The sequence below is a fragment of the Papio anubis genome, unplaced genomic scaffold, assembly GCF_008728515.1.
Source record: "Papio anubis isolate 15944 unplaced genomic scaffold, Panubis1.0 scaffold111, whole genome shotgun sequence".
NCBI classification, from domain to species: Eukaryota; Metazoa; Chordata; class Mammalia; order Primates; family Cercopithecidae; genus Papio; species Papio anubis.
Window position 1 is genome coordinate 100,058 of NW_022160228.1, and position 20,593 is coordinate 120,650.

General features: G+C 49.5%; 1 protein-coding gene across 1 annotated transcript in view; it reads left to right on the top strand.

The window, feature by feature from the left end:
* The window catches only part of LOC101011367 (sodium- and chloride-dependent transporter XTRP3), a 38,532-nt gene that overhangs the window by 16,612 nt on the left and 1,327 nt on the right, over positions 1–20,593 (top strand). Inside the window, exons 4-10 of the mRNA XM_009200981.4 lie at positions 3,905–4,132; positions 7,304–7,414; positions 8,472–8,713; positions 9,528–9,690; positions 14,174–14,378; positions 16,797–16,956; positions 19,851–20,016. Coding sequence (XP_009199245.2) covers positions 3,905–4,132; positions 7,304–7,414; positions 8,472–8,713; positions 9,528–9,690; positions 14,174–14,378; positions 16,797–16,956; positions 19,851–20,016 — 1,275 coding nt within the window. The remainder of the gene's footprint in view (positions 1–3,904; positions 4,133–7,303; positions 7,415–8,471; positions 8,714–9,527; positions 9,691–14,173; positions 14,379–16,796; positions 16,957–19,850; positions 20,017–20,593) is intronic.

The following is a 20,593-nucleotide window of genomic DNA, read 5'->3' on the forward strand; positions in this document are numbered from 1 at the left end:
GAGCCAGTGGGTGGTGTGAGGTGGAGGGGAAGCCATGCACCCCAAACCACGTGGAGGGCTTCTGAACCCGGGCTCCACAGGCCCCTTACGCTGTAAGCAAGAGTCCACCGGTGTGAGTGTGTGTGTTCTTGGAGAGCAGGTCCATGGCCTTCAGTGGATTCTCTCTGATGGATATGACCCCCCCCCCAACAAACAATTAATAACTACCGCACAGTGTGCCTAGGAGGAAATCTGCGGAGAGGACTGATGGGGAGGGATTCCCTCAATCCAGCAAGACAGCAACGTCTGTCCTTCTCCCCATCCCCTTCTCCCACTTTCCACAGGGCCACTTGTGCTTCCAGGTTTCTGACTCCAGCCTGAGCCTCTCCTTTTCCCTGCAGACCTCCAAGTTCTCCTAGAAGGACCACTGTCACCCTGTAACACAGTAGGGCCATTCCTAAACATTTTAAACCACACATTTCTGATGATAACTGCAGCTGACACTCCGTAGAAAACGTGGAAGGGGCTGGAAATTGTAGAGAAGCGAGAACTCCAATTCCACACAGAGAGCTGGTGTTATATCCAGGACAAGAGGAATTTTCCTCTCCACTGCTCATGCTCATTTCTGTTACCTGGCTCCTGCCGCTCCGCTCTCAGGAACCCCATCCTCCACTGCCTCCACCTGCTTCCAGGAACCACCTTCACCTTGGCTTCTTCCCAGATGGGAACAGAGGAGGAGGCAGGAGCTAATCAGGCCAATGCCTTACCCTTTGCCCCTGAGCCAGGCCTTCATGGGACATGCCTGTCCCCTAGGTCCACAAGCAAGACAGGGCTGGCATGGACTGTGGACTGAACTGGGTTTGCCTCTGGGATGCTTGGGCACAGCCTTGACTCTGTGGGGGCGTGAGGAATGCTTGGGTGAATGACTTTAATAATCCTGATTTGGCATACCCTACTCTGGCTTCCCAATGAGCTCCACCAAGCTTGCCCCATTGCACATATCTCTGGCAAGAAAGATGTGCCCTGAGCTTAGCTGCAGTTCCTCCTTCTTTCCCTGGTTCAACCTAGAGTTTCATAAACACTGGCCACAACTCTGCCTCTCCCCAGCCTTCTTGGTGGAAACAGAGCAACTCTTCTCACTCTATTGCCTGGTGACTGTTTCCTATCCTGTCTGCAGGGCTGCCATGTATGGTTGGGCAGGTTGTGCACTGCACAATGGTACCCCCCAACTAAGGGCTTGCCATACACATTGTAAACATGATAGATTTGTATACTTATTAAGACAAGTTTCCAAAAGCAGAAGCAATGTGTCTTGTCCTAACAAAATCAGAATAAGTTGCTCATCCCCCAAAAGCAAAAATAAAGTGCCTCAAGAAAGGGGCACTTTTTTCTAATAGTCAGAAGAATGGGGGCCAGCAATTCCTGAAAATCACTGAAGTATTCATTCATTGCATCCTTCATAGGTCTGTGGACTTATCCCTTAGTCCCTCTACTTTGAAGCCCTCCTCCATGGTCCCGTAATAATGAGAGGAATAGTAGCTGCAGACATTCACTTACATGTGCTCTGGGTCAGACACAGGTCCCAGCACTTTAGAAGTGTTCACTCAGGTAATCATCACAGCCACCCCGCAAGGCTGAGCGCACTGAGCACCCGAGCAGAGGGGAGCCGAGTAGCTCATAGCTGGTGGGGTTGGAATCAGGCACCTGGTCCCGGAGTCTGTGCTCCTGTCTACTCACTCCCTGGCCAGGCTTTCCAGCCTTGGGTCCAGCCCTTCTCAGCAGGAGCACCTGTGCTGTTATGCATGCAAATGCAGGGATCCTTGTCCTCACCTGCTGGTTCAGAGGTGGGTGAGGGAGGTCAGACTGGGAACTGGCCCATTTAACAAGTTCTCCTATACTCTAAACCTTCTTCACCCTGGCTGCACACTGGGGAGATGAAGTTGTGGGGCGCGGGGTGGGGAGGTGTGAAAAATCCAATGACCAGGCCCTACCCTAAACAGATGAAATCAGAGTCACTGAGGGTGCAGCCTGGACATCACCCCTGGGTGACTTAGTTGTGTAGCCAAGCCTGGGAAGCAGGCCTGGGCTGGCATCAGCAGGTGGTCCAGTGAACAGACTCAGGTCAGTCCCACACAGGCTGTAAATGGCCCAAGGGGATGTCAGCCAGGGCAGCTTGACTGGGCTTCAGGTCTACTAGGACCCCTCTCACCTGCCTGGGACTTGGTGCTGGCTGCCACCAGGCACCTCAGTTCCCTCCATGTGCCTCCCTCTCCTTGCATCCGCATCATTCAGGAAGCTAGCCTGGATGTCCCACAGCTGGTCTCCAAGAGGGTGAGAGGCTAGCTACAGGGTTCTGAAGGCCTGGGCCGGGAAGTCACTCACACAGCATCTCTTCACCATATTCAGTTGGTCAGCGTGCATCGGAGGCCAGCCCAGGCTCACAGGGTGAGGCAAGAGATGCCACTTCTGGATGGGAGAAATGTGCACATGGGGAGGGGAAGGACTGTTGGTGGCCAGCTTTGAACACGATATAGGTCAAAGCGAGAAACCAGCTCACACATTCCAATAGGCTAGGGTGGCCCTGGGGAGGTATGGCAGGGGTGGGCATGGAGGTCCTCACCAGCACAGTCTCGAGCGCTGTCTGGGTATGCAGACCTGGGCTCCAGCTGCCTACTGGAACAGCAGCCATGACCCATCAGGTGATACCCCTGGGCCTTGGTTCTTTTCCTGTGAAATACGGGATTGAGCCCAGTGGGGTGGTCAGACTTGCTTCCATTAATGATGCATTTTGTCTAATTAAATCTGGACTTGCAGAACCCAGATATGTGCAAAACTGATCAATGTGGGGCTGGTCCTCAAAGAGCAGGGCTGGGATCTCCCACCCCGCAAGTCAGAAGTAATTTTTCCTCCCCTCCCTCCCATCTCAGCACCACCGTTTACTGCTTGGCCTTGGGTCATGGTCACGATGCATGCACCATTGAGGCTCCTGTGTTCATAAGTGACATGCCCACAGCCTCCTGTGGGGGCACACCTGGAGCCTTCTCTTTCCTTACTAACAAGCTTTCCCAATCCCTGCCTGCCTTGGAGTCCCTGCCAAATGCAAGTGATGCTGCTACCTCCCTTGCTGTAGCAAGCCCTAAGGAAAGAGCCTCTGCTTGTTCTCACTTGGGTGGTCTTTGTTGATTTCCGCAAGTCCCTAACAAGTCCTGAGATGCATGAGTCTCAGGTTCCGTGCTCACTAAGTGCTGGTGGTGAATGGCATTTCCTGCAACATACACTGGGTTTGGAAGCTAGCAGGAGATGAGGTTCAGGCCCCACAGCTGTGTTGCCTTTCTGAGCCTGAGAGAACCTGGTGCTAGTGACTTCTTTGAGCTAGAGTCAAGGTATACCTGAAGCAGTTAGACTCCTGGACTTTGCAGGGTGGAGCCAGTAAGACTCTCATCTGCTTAAGCTACTCTGAACTGGGCTCTCTGTCACTTTCTCTAGTTGGTTAAATAGGGACTCTCTCAGTCATTGACCAAGTCTTAAGCAATCTGGGCCAGTGCTGCAGAGGGTGTGGTTTGAGTGCCTGAGCTGACTGTGCACAGGCCATGGGTGGAAGTCCCATCATCATAGCTGGCCTGGCCGTGGTCCATTCACTGTTCAGTCTCTGGGACCCACCACGGAGTTCAGTAGTCCTCAGGGAGCACCTGAAGAATTGCAACGAGAGCAGAGCCCCCTCCTCCAACCCCTTCCTGCCTCACCCGTGCCCCCTGACAAACTCTCCAACTCCCGGTCTGCCTTCAGGGGCTCCAGCCACCTGCCCTTCCGGGACAAGCACCCTTCTCTTTCAAGAGTCTCCACTCAGGGTCACCTCCCTCACCCCTGCCACAGCCTTTGTCCTCAGCCTTCACCTCTCTGGATAACACTCGCTTTGGTCCCACAGGATCCCCTGCCGTGGTCTGTCTGCCCACTGAATGGTAACCACACAGGCTACGATGAGGAGTGCGAGAAGGCGTCCTCCACACAGTACTTCTGGTACAGGAAAACCCTCAATATCTCGCCGTCCCTCCAGGAGAACGGGGGTGTGCAGTGGGAGCCGGCGCTGTGCCTCCTCCTGGCCTGGCTGGTGGTGTACCTGTGCATCCTGCGTGGCACCGAGTCCACTGGCAAGGTGGGACAGCGAGGCACAGACGCCCGGTGCTCCTGGCGGGTGGGAGGGTGCGCCAAGGGGCAGCTGCCTCTGTCTCCAACCCTGGGCAATGCCAAGGGAGTGCCCTCTGCAGTGGAGAGGCAGCAGCTATGTTAGGGCAGAGGGCACAGATGGTGTTGCTGGGACAAGTCACCTACTAGATGACTATAGAGACGGCCAGAGGTGGTTAAAGTTGCAACCCTAAATCTCAAAACAAGGACTTTCTTACCAAAAAAAAAAAAAAAATGTTTTTCTGTACCAGTCGGCCCAAAATCCATACCACCCAGGCAACCAGACAGTGAGTTTGCTTTTCTTTAAGACTGTATGTGTCCTCAAGACACCCTAGCCACTGGCTCTCCAGCTCAGCTACACATTGATATTTTCTGGAGCGCTTTCAAAAATCTCATGCCTTAGCCCTGCCCCCAAAGTTCTGCAGTAACCAGTTTGGGATGTGCCCTGAGCAATGGGGTGGGTGGGGGGATTTTAGAAGCTTGCCAAGTGATTCTAGTGTTCAGCTGAGTTTGAGACCGACCCTTTGTTCTAAGCTGCTTCCAATCACCCTCCATAGCTGTCAGGCTTGATCTCCATAGTCCTTTCTTGGTGCATCCCAAGGCTCACACTTTCACTGGGGCTGACATGTTCCTGCAGCTCTAGTCTGCTCCATGTGGAAGATCTGCTTTCAGTGTTCCTATCACCCGTCACCTGCCTGAAGTTTCAGCAGATGTCCCAGAGCCTAGCACGCCCTGTCTCATTCACCGTCACTTCTCACCGTAGACCCAACATGGCTTGGGCACCCACATTGTCTCATTCTGGCAACAGCCCCTCAAGGTAGATTTCATGATCCCACTCACCTGAGGCTCAGAGAGGTAAATTGACTTGCCCAGGGGCACAGCTAGTGAGGGCAAAGCCCAGCCTCACCCCAAGACTTCCCATTGCCTTGGTTTGGTAGCCACATAGCTCTCTCTATGCCTTAATGATGTCATCAACTCCAACTGTCACCTGCTGAGAGTCCTAAGAGCCCACCTGTCCTCACCCTCTGACTACCTGAGTTGCCTCCTCCAGCTGCACCCCACCCCCCATGTATTTCTTGAGGCATTAGACCAGAGCTACCCATGGTATTCCAGGGCCCATGGGACAACTCCAGTATCATGCCTGGTAGGACATTTTATTTTGGTTTCCAAGACCCCCTGATGGCCAGCCTCTAAGCCCCCGAAGCCCCCTATGCTATGGCTGAGGAGAGGGACGAGTGAGCACAGGTGCTCTTCCCCCGAGAGAGCTTAGAACCTACAGCAGCTCACTCAGTCCCATCGTAGAGCCTGGCCATACTGTCATGCTCATAAAAAATGTTTTTGTAATTTATCTTTGCCAGGTTATTATGATCATGATCCAAAAGATCAGAGGGTAACATCTGCAGATACAGAGATTAGAGACCATTACTTTTCCTGATCACTTAGAAATGTGTTACATGAGACCTGTCATGCCATAAAAACTTACTTATTCTTATCATCTATTTCCTCTGCTTCAGCCATACCCTTCTCCATGGAAAAATACCCCAACAGCTCTATGTAAAGGGAACTAATCTTGTCACAGACCATGTGCCATTTCCTGGCATCCCCTGTTGGAATTGCCTTTGTTTCCTGCCAGAATCTCTGCACAGTGGTCAGAATTGGTTTCTTCCAATAGGTTAGGCTGGATCACATGTCGAGCAATTCTGCCCACTTGGGGAGACTCCATGAGCCTCCGGGAAACTTGCTCACCTCGGGAGAAGGAGGGAAATTCCTGGGGCTGGCCCTAAGGGCCTGCTTAGTGCCCATTGTGATGGATGTTGGTCACGAGTGAGTGCCCTGTCTTTTCATCTCTATCTCTTATCTGGTTTCTTTTCTTATAATCTTGGGTGGATTTATTACTCTTCTCAAGTTACAACAACCTCAGCTAAGAAGCAGTGATAAAAGACACACCCCGCATTCCACCTGCTGTCCTCTGGGTGACAGGGCACAGAGTGCCACTCTGGCGGCCTTGGAAATGGATAAGAAGATGACACCACACCTCAGTGGGAAGGGAGGGTCAAGTGTAATTCAAGTTCACCTGAACATGAGCCACCAGCCATATTTCTCACAGAGTGACTCAAACTTTAAGGGAACTCTTACACAAAAGACAATCTAGCAAAATATTTATTTGCTTTACAAATGAGGCTCTGGTACACATATGAGTTGATTTACAGAAAAAATTCCATTCCTGGCTAGGCACACGTGCACTTGAAGGTCTGTATTCTATGGCTTTGTAACAGTTAGAATCACCCAGAGCATGACAGGTGACTACTAACGCTACCATGAACACCGAATATATTAACAAAACATCATTGAACTTACCATGCATGTTGGTGGAGAAAGAAGATCTGATTGACAAAAATGTCCATTCAGGTGTGATGTTAAAGCCTAAGGAAGTAAACCCTTTTTGGAGGGTTGCCATAAAAATCAGATCTGAATTTCCTATTGTGTGTATTATGGAGACATTGTCCTCTACTCTACACGTCGCTGCTTTCCTGCATGAGCACTCATGACCAATCTGCTCTCAGGCCCCAATCCCGGGGAAATCTGTCCTTCTCCAAGCTGCAGATTTTTGTTTTCCTTTTAATTGTGTTCCTGCTTTGTGTGTAGGCCACCAGGAAGCTCGGAGCTGAATCTGGCTCAGAAACTGGGTAGAGACTCATGCACAGATTCTATGGGTTGCTTTTTCCTGTGGGCTTATTACTGGATTGCCCATATATTTTTTTGAGGCTGATTTCTTTATCTAGCAATTTTGAAATGTTAATGTGACTGATGTGTTTTTGTGGGTAACCTCAAATCCTTTCCGGAATAAGGTCAGGTTGAAGGGAGGGTGGAAGGCAGAGGCTCGGTACCTGTTTGCCTCTTCTCCACCGAATAAGAAATGTCCTGCTGGTCACAACTGTGGGCGACCACATCCCACCAACCCACTTCTCCAGCCCTAACCCAGAGCCTGTGTGTGACCAAGAATCTCCATGCCTTTTCCAGCTGTCAGCAGCTGGGCAGTGCAGCCTGAATACCCCAGATGTGGCGGTGTTCCGTGGGGCGTGGGTCTGTCCTGTGGACCCCACCGCTCCGGGAGGCCGACTCTGCCCTCTGATGCCCGCAGGTGGTGTATTTCACGGCGTCACTGCCCTACTGCGTGCTCATCATCTACCTCATCAGGGGCCTCACGCTCCATGGAGCCACCAACGGCCTCATGTACATGTTCACTCCCAAGGTACGGGCTGAAGCGGGAGGGCCCTAAGGGCGCCCCTCACTCATCCTGCCACCTTCCAGGACAGGTGGGAAGAGGGAAAGATGGAGAGTGGGCCAACGCTGTACCCAGGGAAGCTGATGTGAGCCCACCAGGGTGTGGTGGGAGTGTGGAGTACCTGCAGTCGCTGGATCACCTCCTCAGCCAGGTCGTCCCCACTCCCTGTTAATTCTGGAGCATTAAGTCTTTCAGCCTCTCCTTTTCATCCTCACTGTCCCCCAACTGCTGCACCCCCACCACCGCCTCACCTCAAGCCCCTTTCAAACTGGACCAAGCTTTTTCCCATGAGCACTGCTCTGGTCATCTTGTTTGTGGGCTCATATGGTTCCCTGCACCCGTTTCCCTACAGGGTTTCCTACAATCCCTTCCCAACCCACCCACTGTTCATGCACCCCACACCCAGGGTTCATCCATGGAGGGTGCCCTCTTGCCTTTGGGATGGGGCAAGTTCTTCATTTAGCAAATCTAGCCCCTGGAAATTAAATGACTGTGTCATCCTCCTCCTTCCCCATTCCAAACGCTCCCTGATGTCAGTGCCGAGAGTCAACCCACACCTAGACCTCCCCTGCCAGGCCACACCACCTCCATCTCTGAATGCTCAGACCTGTGCAGTGTCTGCCTGTGAATCAGGGCTCCATGTGTGTTTTAATTATTTTACCCTGCAGTATTCCATTGCACACCTCTGCACTGATGTATAGTGGTGAGCATAGCTGCTTCTGGTTACACACCTCCTATGACTGAAGTGCTGTAGAAGATACGTAGCACCTTATATCCTCCACATAGCACCTGTATTCTCCACAGCACCTTAGCCATGGGAGGTGTGCAGCTTGAGCTGTGTGTTTCATCTGCCAGGGAGTGGATGGGGCTAGAAGAGCTGGTCTCCAGTCCCAGGGGTGCCCCGATGGCTGCGTGCTGTAGGCGAGCTCCTTCCCCTCTCTGGGTTACTCTCCTGTTGAGGGTCTAAGTGTTTGTTTGGAATCTCACCCAGGGCTCATCAGCCCTGTCCCTGTTGGCCTTCCAGATGGAACAGCTGGCCAACCCCAAGGCCTGGGTCAACGCAGCCACCCAGATCTTCTTCTCACTCGGCCTGGGCTTTGGCAGCCTGATCGCCTTCGCCAGCTACAATGAGCCGTCCAACAACTGCCAGAAGCACGCCATCATTGTGTCCCTCATCAACAGCTTCACCTCCATATTTGCCAGCATCGTCACCTTCTCCATCTACGGCTTCAAGGCCACCTTCAATTATGAAAACTGCTTGAAGAAGTAAGCTCGGGCTGTCCCACCGAGTCCCAGGCCTCCCTGAGCTCTGAGCTGAAGGGTCGCCTGGGCAAGGGCTGGGGCAAAGTGCACCAGTTTTGGAGTCCTCAATCCAGGGCTCACGTTCAGACTCCTTATACCACCACCAGTTGCTGGGGGGCCTGGGGCATATCAACATCTGCCTGGCAGGGACGAGGGCACGTTAATGTGTTGCGAGCACTTAGCGTAATAGGACATACGACAATCAAACTTTGTTTCTTCTACTCCATCTCCCCAACCTCAAAAGTAACCAAGAAGCCTCTAGCTAAGCCACAGAGATTGCAGGATACACTTTCTGTGGCGCCTTGCCCAAAATACATGGACATCATCCAGGAGGTATGCTGTCCAGTTGGGTAGTTACCAGCCACAAGTGGCTGTTTACAAATTTACATTTAAATCAATGCAACTTAATTCATATTCCCATGTTACTTTCAATCAGTTGCTCAGTGTCCACCATCAAGTACTCAGTTGCCATATGTGGCAGTGAGTGCCAAATGGGACAGCCCAGATAGAGAACATTTTCATCAGCACGGAAACTTCTGCTGGACTATGTTGGTCCAGAGGTTAAAATAGCCTCGCTGTGTGAGTTTGGTGCCTGTTGTCATCATTGTTCATATCTGAGGCTTCTTCAGTGCCATTCAAAATTACCCCGCCCTTTAAAAGGTCACCAAGCAACAGGTTCCCTTTCCTCACCTAATCAGAAAAGAAGAGGCTGATGGGCAGCTTTGGTGACAGCTGCCTTTCTGATCAGTGAAGGTCGGTCCGATGGTGTGTTCTGCAGGGTGACTCTGCTGCTGACCAACACTTTTGACCTTGAAGATGGCTTTTTGACGGCCAGCAACCTGGAGCAGGTGAAGGGCTACCTCGCATCTGCCTACCCAAGCAAATACAGTGAGGTGTTCCCGCACATCAAAAACTGCAGCTTGGAGTCGGAGCTAGACACGGTAACGTGCCCAGGCAAGGTTGGGGACTATCTTCTCTCCACACACTCATGGGGACCTTGGTGAGCTGCTGACTTGGAGCTAGGTGAGGTCCATAAAAATGAAGAAGGATCTTGAATAACTTTTCCTGCAACTCCAAGGAGAAGAGAGGCTTTACCACCACTCTCCTGAGGGCTGCTGGAGAATGCTAGTTACAGTAAACTTCCTGGGGGACCTCTCTGTCCGTTCTTTTTCTTTTGTGTTTCTAAGCTTTTAAAATACAGGAAAGTAGAGAGAATAATATAACAAACACCCATATATATACCACTCAGAAAGATCCATTATAAACATTTTGTCATTTTGAGTTCAGATTTTTTTTATATAAAGGGAAAGAACGTTTCAAAGATGAAGTTAAAAAGTCCCCTTTGTTTTCCCTACTCACCAGAGGCAAGAACCTTCATTTTTATATTTTATATTTTACATTTTTATACTCATGTATTCTTAAATAATATCATTGTTTTGTTGGCAGTTTTTATTTTATTTTATTTTTTTCCAGCAAGCCTTTGGACTCCTATGTCGGCAGTTTTTAAATAGGCATAAATGGTCTGGAAAGATACTTCTCTCATTCAGCATTTTAATTTTGAGATCTGTCCAGAATAACACATGCGGAGCCTCATTGTTCATTTAAATGCTGCATTTTATTCCATCACACAAGTATACTGCAATTTATCCATTCCCTTACTAATAGACATTTGGAGGTTTTTTTTTTAATTTTTGCTACTGAAAGTCATCTTTATATTTTACAGAATTATCTCTGCTGTGCTGGAAGCTTTATTTTTTCACATTAGTTTGAGGATCAGTTTGATAAGTTTCATTGGAAAAAAATCTAGGGAATTTTTACTAGACTTGCATTGATTTTATAGTGTAACTTGGGGAGAATTAATATGTTTTGAATTGTGACATTCGACTTAGGAACATACTTTCTCTCATTCACTCAAGTCTTTTAAAATATTCTTCAGCTAACTTTCTCTATGAACATCTTGGCACATCTTTCATTAGATTTCTATTACCTTACTGTTTTATTGTATTGTGAATGGTGTCTCTTCCCCTCATTCTATCATTGTTTGTTTTTGTTGCAAAAGGAAGCTAAAAATTTTGTATGTTGACCTTGTATCTAGCAATCTTTATGAATTCTCTTATTAATTCTCACATTTAGCTATAGACTTGCTTCAGTTTTCTATGTTAAACTGTCCTATCGCCTGCAGACTGAATTTCGCATTTTTCTTTTCAGTGCTTATATCTCATTCCCTTGTTCTTATTGTATTCACTAGCATTTCTAGCACATGGGAGTAGAAGTGATAGTGGGCATATTTGTCTAATTCTTATATTTAAAGTAAACACTTCTAGAGATTATTTCTACAGAGTGTTCCTAGGTAATGCTTTTCAAGGGTAGGGAGTAGGGAGGGCCTATGGCTCTGGTTGCCAGTAAGCTACTTTGGAGGTTGGTATTTTTGGTGTGGTTGGTTGGTTGGGTTGGGTTTGTTTGGCACTTTGTTTCCTGGGTACAACCACTGTAGGTCATTTCATGGGTTAGGCAATGCTTTTTTCTCCTGCTTGTTCAGCCCTAGCTCCATGCTTGCACTGGCCTGTGGCATGAGCCTACTTCCCTGGGCAGGCATCAGACCGCAGCCCCCAAACCCCAGCCTTCAAGGCCTAGGTCCTGTTCAGGTGATCCATGAGGTCCTTCGGCTTCCGCACCTGTTCAGTGCTTTCACTTCAACTTTCCTTTATGGTTTTGGCACCTGGGAGTTTTCCTCACTACTTTTGAGCTTGGCTCTACAGCCAAGAATTACATGGTTGGTTATTGATTTATCTAGACTTCGTTTTTCCTGTTGCTTTGTTCTTTTTTTTTTTTTTTTTCTTTCTTTCTTTTCTTTCCTCATTCCACTTTATTCCCTGCTGTTTGGAATTTGGCTGCTTGATTTCTTCTTGAAATTTTCCTTTCATATTTAACTTAATAAAGTCTAAAGTTAAACAGCATCTTGACCTCCTTCCCAAAATTCAAAAGGACATTAGAGTACTTTCATTTTATTGCTCCCATTTTAAATGATTGTTGTCTAGTTCTGTCTCTTTAACCCCATACACTGGACATGACATTATTATTATTTTATACAGCTCTTGTATTTACCTACATGTTTGCCATTTTATTTGTTCACCATTCTTTCTTGCATCCCAGTGTCTCCAAAGGTTTTTCCTTAAAATACTTTCATTTAGAGCAGTTTTCTTAAATTTTATTCTGTAATTGGCATCTATCTTTTAAAGATATTTTTCCTCAGCGTAGAAAATTCCAGGTTAACAGTTATTTTCTCTCAACAGTTTGAAGATGTTTGCTATGTGATTCAGGCTTCCATTGTTGCTGTTGAAATTTTATTTCATTCTTTGTAAGCAAGCAGTTTTTTCTCTTTCTCATGATCTTCTCTTTGTCTTTGGCCTCTGCAATCTAGACATGGCATGAATATATTTTTATTTATCCACTCTAGGCCTAGGTGAGGTTGGGCTTCCTGGATCTATGGATCCATGTTTCTTATCAGTTTTGGAAAATTCGTACCTATTATCTCATAATCATTGTCTCTGATTATCTCATTTTTCTCCTTTTGGAACTTCATTAGATGTGACTTTTTCATCCTGTCCTACAGGTTTCTTAACCTCTCTTTTATTTTTCCCATCTTCTTATCCTTTTTTTATCTTATTGAGTCATTCCTGGATATATCTTTCAGTTCACTAACTCTCTTTTCAGCTGCATCTAATCTGGTATTTAATTGTCAACTGAACCTTTTAATTCAATAACTATATTTTTTATATAGATGCTATTTTTTTCCAATTTATTTGTCCATCCCAATAGTTTCTTGATACATGTTTATCTTTGTAATGTTATTCTTTGTTTCGTTAAACATTTCATACGTAACCGTTTCAGTCGTGGCCATAGGCAAGAGAAGGAGAGCAGTATTTTAACACTGTTTAGAATTGCTGGCTCATGATAATAATAAAAAGTATATCAACTTTTTGTAGATTTTTACTATTGTTTTTAAGTTCTCTACAAGTAGTCACTCCCTTGTTGTTAGCACATGAAGCCAACTATTTTCAGTATGCCTCTGAGTAGCTGGTATGCTATAGAATTGACCTGTGTTCTTGTATTAGTCAATGCAGCCTGCTATAACAAAATATCATAGACTGGGTGGCTTAAACAACATAAATTTATTTTCTTTTATTTACTTTTAGTAGAGACGAGGTCTTGCTATGTTGCCCAAGCTGATCTCAAACTCCTGAGCTCAAGTGATCCTCCCACCTAAGCCTCCCAAAGTGCTAGGATTATAGGCATGAGCCACTGTGCCCAGCAAGCAATAGGAATTTATGTCTCACAGTCCTGGAGGCTGAGAAGTCCAAGATCAAGGTCCAGCAGGGTTTGGTTTCTGATGAAGGCCTGTTTCCTGATTCATGAATACTTATCTTCTCACTGTGTCTTCACACAATAGAGAGTTCTCTCTGTCTCTTCCTCTTGCTATAAGACCACAGTCTGGTCAGATTAAGGCTCCAATATTATAACTCCGTTTAACCTTAATTACTTCCTAAAGACCCTATCTCCAGATACAGTCACATTGGGAGCTAGGGTTTCAACATACAAATTTCAGGTGGACACGGTTCAGTCCATAGCAATTCTGAATCTGACAATCCAACATCTGCCACCCTTGGGGAGGGTTGTTCTAAATCTTATTTCTTATTCTTGCTAGTTCTTCACTCACAGTGACTTCTCTCCTTGTGGGTTTGTAAATCCCTGTTTGTGAGCACTTTGCTTAATCTCTGGGAAACCTATGTGTCTAAATTGGGGGGCTTCTACCCAGGGAGGGCTTGTTTTTGCTTCTTCTGTGGGTAGCCAGGGAGTATACACAACTTATTATCCCTTTTGAGCCCCTTGGGGGATTATCTTTAAGCAGGAGTTCCAGCCTCAATTTCCATAGCTTAACATCTCCGCAACAGCGTTACCAACACAGGGACCTGACCGCTGAGCACCTGGCCCTCCTGGTTGCCTGCTGACCAAGCTGGCTCTCCACAATTCTGCTTCCTGCTGCCCTGGCCCCACCCTCCCTCCTCAGGTCCCAGCCACAGAGGTTTCAGGACACCTAGTCAGTCATCACATTAGAAGCAGAAATTATGCACTGTTTTATTCTTTTTCATCCAGAATTTACGTAAATTGGGGCAGGAGAGGGGAACTCAGTGTTGCAGGCTGGCTGCAAGTTCTCACGTGCTTTGTATATATGAGCTCCCAGCAGCTCCCTTTCCTTTTCGACCCAGCTAAGTGTAAGGGGCTGGTCTGCAGATGGAAGCTCCAACCTCACAATGTGGCTTCTCATGGCCACTTCCAAGGTACCCCACGTTGCTTAGCACTGAATGTGTGAATAAGACTGTAAGTCCCTCATGCATGTAACTGGTGTCTTCTCACCCTGGGCAGGCCGTCCAGGGCACTGGCCTGGCATTCATCGTCTACACGGAGGCCATTAAAAACATGGAGGTGTCCCAGCTGTGGTCGGTGCTCTACTTCTTCATGCTGCTGATGCTGGGCATTGGGAGCATGCTGGGAAACACAGCGGCCATCCTTACCCCTCTGACAGACAGCAAGATCATCTCCAGCCACCTGCCCAAGGAGGCCATCTCAGGTCAGCAGGCCAGCCAGTGGAGGGGGCGGGGATCAGGAGGGCCAGGGCATGGGAGTGAGCAAGGGAGAGTTCCCTCAGGGGTCGTGAGGGGGCTGCAGCCACCTCACCATGGTCCTGCCACGTCTTCTCACAATCCAGGACCTGGGCCACATGATTCATCCTGTGCGTTCCATTCTCCACATCACAGGGAAGTGAAGTGGCCACCCCGACCCAACTCCCCAACCTGACATTCGAAGTTCTCCAGGCTAGGAGAGAACTTGCTGTTGTTTTTGTTTGTTTTCATTGAAGTATATTATATATATTTCAGACAGGGTCTCACTCTGTCACCCAAGCTAGAGTGCAGTGGCGTGATTTTGGCTCACTGCAACCTCCATTTCCCGGGTTCAAGTGATTCTCCTGCCTCACCCTCCTGAGTAGCTAGGATTACAGGTGCACGCCATGACGCCTGGCTAATTTTTGTGTCTTTAGTAGAGACGGGGTTTCACCATGTTGGCCAAGCTGGTCTTGAACTCCTGACCTCAGGTGATTCGCCCATCTCAGCCTCCCAAAGTGCTGGGGTTACAGGCGTGAGCCACCACACCCAGCCTGAAGTATGACTATTATAAAGTGTAGAATTCTTAAGTGCAAACTCAGTGGATTTTACATATGTGTCCACTCGAGGAACCACCACCTAGGTCAAGATACAGAACATTTTCTGCACTCTAGACAGCTCCTTCACACCCCTTCCCAGGAAGTATGCACCCCTGGAGTTCACCTCTATTCTGACTTCTACATTTTAGGGGGTTTTTTTTTCCTTTTTTTTTTTTTAAAGACAGTCTCACTCTGTCACCCAGGCTGGAGTGCAATGGTGCGATCTTGGTTCACTGCAACCTCCGCCTCCCAGGCTCAAGCTGTTCTCATGCCTCAGCCTCCTGAGTAGCTGGGATTACAGGTGCACACCATGATGCCTGGCTAATTTTTGTATTTTTAGTAGAGACAGGGTTTCACTGTGTTGGCCAGGCTGGTCTCAAACTCCTGACCTCAAGTGATCTACCTGCCTCGGCCTCCCAAACTACTGGGATTACAGGCATGAGTCATTGCGCCTGGCCTTCCTGTTCTTGAATTTCATATGAACGAAGTCCTGTTGTACATACTCTGCACCTATTTTCTTCACTCAGAATCTACCTGTGAGATCCACTCATGTTTCGAGCAGCGATCGTCTGCCCCTTTTTCTGCCTATATAGTAATCCATTGTAAGATCACATACCAGTTTCTTTATCCATTCTGCTGTTGATGGACATTTCAGTTCTTAGGAAATGAGCTGGCTTTTCCAATTACATCTCTCATGGTTTCATTCCCTGGCCCATCTGCAACCAGAGTGCCTCGAGGACCCTGTGGCCTACACCTCTGCCTCTGAAGACACCATTCCTCCACATGCAGGACGAATCAAACCCAGCTCCCAGGCCATCTCCTTCAAGCCCCGACCACTCCAGTTGGAGTTGCCCCCACCTCTTCAGAGTCCAGCAGCACTTAGCCCCCCTCCTCGGACCTGGTCTCTGTAGCCAACACTAGGTGTGCCTGTAGCCCTTGGCCAGCACATGGTCCCTTTCTCCTTGTGTGTCCCCATCAGGATGGCAGGAGGGCTCGGTAGCTAGCAGTGTACGGTGTGGTAGTGGAAAGGGCAGGTGTGGGCTCGAGACTCAGACACGCATGGGGTCCCCAGGGGAGGCAACTGGAGGAGACTGGGATGAAGGCCCAGGTTCTGGAGGCTAAAGGGCCTGGGTCTGAATCCTCACTCTGCCACTGACGTGCTATGGGACGTCGGGGGAGCCTTGGACATCTCTGAGCCTTGCCTTCCCATCAGTGAAAGGGGGCTCTGGCAATCTGCCTCAGAGGCCTAAGGGTCCAGCGCATTGCAAGTGCCTGGCACGTGGGAGGATCTTGGTGGACATGTGTCTCTTCCCCGCCCCACCCCCTTCTTGGTGGATGCAAGTCCTCTCTAGGAAGTCCTTATGGGGCCACCCCATATTCAAGCCTCCTCCCTTGATTCTTTTCTCATAAGCTCCAGGGCTGAGTTGTTGGGATAAACAGAGAGGGTTATAATTGCAGACCCACAGCCTGGGCGGGATCCTGGAATGGCAGTGCCCACCACGTCTGCTTGTTCATTGAGCTTGAAGCTCTGCCTCCCCTGCAGGGCAGCTCAGTGAGTCAACATCAGTGACTCCTGCTGACACACCTCGGGACACCATTGTGCCCCCTGCCCCACACACATGGCACACACCTTCAGAGAGTCCAACCCACAACAGCTCTTTCAACCCATGTGGATGAACCAATCAGCCAAGGTCCCCCGAGGGCCAGTGGCCCCGCTGTCCCTCAGAGAACTGGTGAGCAGTAGTGGGGGGTTTTGGGCAGGTGAGCAGCTGGTCTTGTGGCCCCCAGGTCTGGTGTGCCTTGTCAACTGTGCCATCGGCATGGTGTTCACCATGGAGGCTGGGAACTACTGGTTTGATATATTCAACGACTACGCGGCCACACTGTCCCTGCTGCTCATCGTGCTGGTGGAGACGATTGCCGTGTGCTACGTGTACGGGTTGAGGAGGTGAGGAGGCCCAGGACCCCTAGTTGCGCAGGGAAAACACAGCCACAGAGGCCACACCCCTCAAGGAAAACAGCTGTTTCTTGATACACATCTTCACCTCTTCCTTAAGCTTGGCATCGTTACTCAATGTTTGTTCTTTGCCCGCAGATCTCAGCTAATGCTCTGCCCCTATTCCACGCTCAGTTTGCTTCAGTGAATATCTTTCTCTCTATTCCCGTACTTTTGCTTTGTATCACAGAATGTTTTAGGGTCGACCCTGCTGGACCCCCACAGCTTACTGGGGCAGGGAATTGTGCCTCCAGGCACTGGATGCTCTGATCATCGGCCAACATCAGTATTTTCCCAGAACCCTGACCAAAGTGCAGTTGATAACTTAGACCTTAGAAAATTTGGCAGATTGAAAATTTAGTCAGTGAGGTTCTCAATCCCAGTGCACAGCACAGGACTGGAATGTTTTCATTCTCCCCAGGTGATGGAATGTGCAGCTGGGGCAAGAGCCACCGGTCTAGAGCAGCCTTCAAACTCGAGTGTGCCTCACAGTCCCTTGGGCTGGTCAAACACAGCTGCGGGACTCACACCCAAGGTTCTGATCAGGCAGGCCTGGGGAAGGCCAAGAATTCACATTTCTAGCAGGTTCCCAGATGAGTCTGGCACCCACGCTTTGAGAATCACTGGCCTAGAGAGCTTTGCTACCCCAAGTGTGGTCCCTAGAGCGGGAGCAGCAGCAACAAGGCGCTCATTGGGACTGTAGAAGCTCGGACCCACCCCGTCCTGCTGAATCAGATCCTACATCTTCACGCTATGTCTGGGGGGCCTGAGGCACATCAGTTTGGGCAGCGCTGCTCAAGTTGGCACCGGTTTGGGCGAGGAGGCTGTGCCACGTTGTTTTCTGCCCTCTTCCCCAGTCTTTTTGATCCTCCATGCTGGTTCGGGGTGGGGAGGGAGACATTGACAACACTCTGGGAGGCAGGCATTCCTGAAGCAGCATTCCCTGCTATGTCCCTGCAAAGGCCAGGGTCCTGTGCCATGCTGCGGAATCTCCCATGGTCCATTCATTTCAGGACATAAGTTAAACAAAGCCAAATCGATGTCTTTCCCATAGGGCTTCTTAGAGTCTTAAAGACAGTTATGGATCCCAAAGAGAGGGTTAGAATTGCAGCATTTCCAGACTTACTTGGTCAAGGAATGCCTTTTCACCCTCCGCTCACCCCACTCCCACCCTTAGCTACTAACATTTCGAGGACACTAGCGTTAGGGGGACCAGCTCTCCCTGTTTCCCCAGGATTGAGGGGTTTTCTGGGATGTGGAACTTTCAGTGCTAAAACTGGGAAAATCCCTGGTCACCTAGGAAATGCCAGTCTAGAGGGAGAAAGAGATTGGTCACTGAGAGGGTGAGTGTTTCAGGATAAAAAGAGAAGGTTGGGAGAGAGGAACAGAACCTAGGGCCCACTGGAGGTCACTAGATGGGTGAGGGGCACAAGTCCATCAAAAAGGGGCTGGCGAAGGGAGACAGGCGGAAACAAACGTGCCTTGGAGATGTTGTAGGTGGACTGACTGTAAGTGGTAGGTGGGGAGTGCTTCAGCTTGCTCAGGGGACACCGCCATCTAGTGACCACCCAGCGACAGTGTCCTGGGGCTTTTCTGCAGCCAGCTCTTCCCAACTTTCTCCATCCAGAAAGCGGGGGGTAATGGGGGTGTGAAGGGACAAGAGGACCCTCAACACTTTTTCACCTGTCCGATTTTTGAAAGCCCCAGATTTCCACGTCACATACATGAGCCTTCATGGTCTACAGCCTAGAGTCCCACTATGTCAGCAGCAGCAAAGGGCAGGTGGTGATCTCCGCACAGCCTTGCATGGACACCCAGGACATGCAGCAGGTCCCAGGGAGGGAGGGGCTGTGGCTGCAGCCGGTGACGTTTCACACCCACACCACCCCAGCCCCTCCCGCCAAGGCTGCTTCTCCCGCTGTAGGGAGCAGGTTTAAAGGCTCTGGGCCGGAGGCAGGAGGCCAACCCAGGTTCTGGGCCTGGTCTTTACCAAGCCCTAAGGCAGATGGCATCGCAACCCTGGGCCTTGGTTCCTCCTGTGTGAAATGGGGAGTTTTGTTGGGCCAACATCTCCCAAAATGCCAAAGATACTTTTTATACTGTGTATGTGTACTCAAAAATACGTGTACTTAGCCTGTCAAGTCTATGAGAAACTGGCTGCTGTTGTGTTGCTGCTAAATGTAGGTTTAAAAGTAAAGAAGAGGGAAAAGAGAGAGCTACAGGAATGATGGAGATGGTGATGGTGGCTGTGGGCAACGCCTTTGGGCCTCACTGCCCTGGCCGCTCTAGACCAGCTCCAACAGGCCAGGGCTACAGAAAGGCCTTCAGTCCAAGGTTGGCTCTTCTTCTGTCCCAGAAAACCTGCTCTGGTTTCAGTGGACCAAGTGATTTGGCTCCGTGGCGTTTACTGGGAAAGGGAGTCACTGACTGACAGCAGCGGGCTGGGTTGGGGGGTGGGCAGAGCTGCCCAAGAAGCCCCTGTCGTTGATGACCAGCCCAACAAATGTCCCTCCCTTGCTGCCTGTGCCCACCATTCCTGGAAGCTGCCCTCTGGGCTCTGCCAGCAACCTTCGTCTGAAGGCTGGCACTAGGAAGGCATCTTCTGATGTCCACTATCCACAGGGTGCTTGCTCCGTCACCCTTTCTGGGCAGTCTCAGCCCTTCTCCCCTCCCCACCGCAGCACTGCTCTCTCAAGAAGGTGTCACAGAGGAGTCCAGTGGCCAAACTCAGACATCAGTTACCACCTAGAACAGAATGTTCCTTTGTGAGTAGGGACGGGTAAACTGGACGCCCTCACCTCCGCAGCCTGGATAATCCAGACTTTCTCTCCCTGTTTTCCAAATAGATTTGAAAGTGACCTTAAGGCCATGACTGGCCGAGCTGTGAGCTGGTACTGGAAGGTGATGTGGGCTGGTGTAAGCCCACTACTGATTGTCAGCCTCTTTGTCTTCTACCTGAGTGACTACATCCTCACGGGGACGCTGAAGTACCAAGCCTGGGATGCCTCCCAGGTATCTGCTGTCTCTGTAGGGCTGGCGCTGGGCCCCCATGGTCACCCAAAAGCATGGGCCATTCGTTTTCTGAAACCAGGGAACTGTTTCCATAGTGTGGGTAGGTTATTTGTCACGACATGGAAATATCACTGAGGCATTTTAGAAATAGCCCAGGACAGAGGAACTGGGCTTTGAGTTTTTAGATATATGCTTCAGTGGGGCGAGAGGAAGGCACTGCTCCACAGCTTCCCCTGGACGCTGAGAAAAACTCCCGCTGCGAAGGCGCCAGCTCCTGCCTCTTGAGCAGCGCTGCCCTCCGCGCCCACCACAGCAGACAGCACTCATAGAGAACATTGCTACCTTCATGGAAAGTTCCATTCCGGGCTAAGAGTAGTCCCCTATATTTTAGGTGCCCTGAATGTTGCCTTAGACGTAAGGTGCTTGATTATTACCATGATTATTCATTATGGGTAGCTCCAAACAATAGCTCTACACCCACTGGTTCAAGTAGTTACTATTATTCCTAGTTTATGGAAGAAAAAGAAGGTGAGGGCGGTTAGGCTCCTGGCACATGTGCTAGTGAATTGCAAAGCTG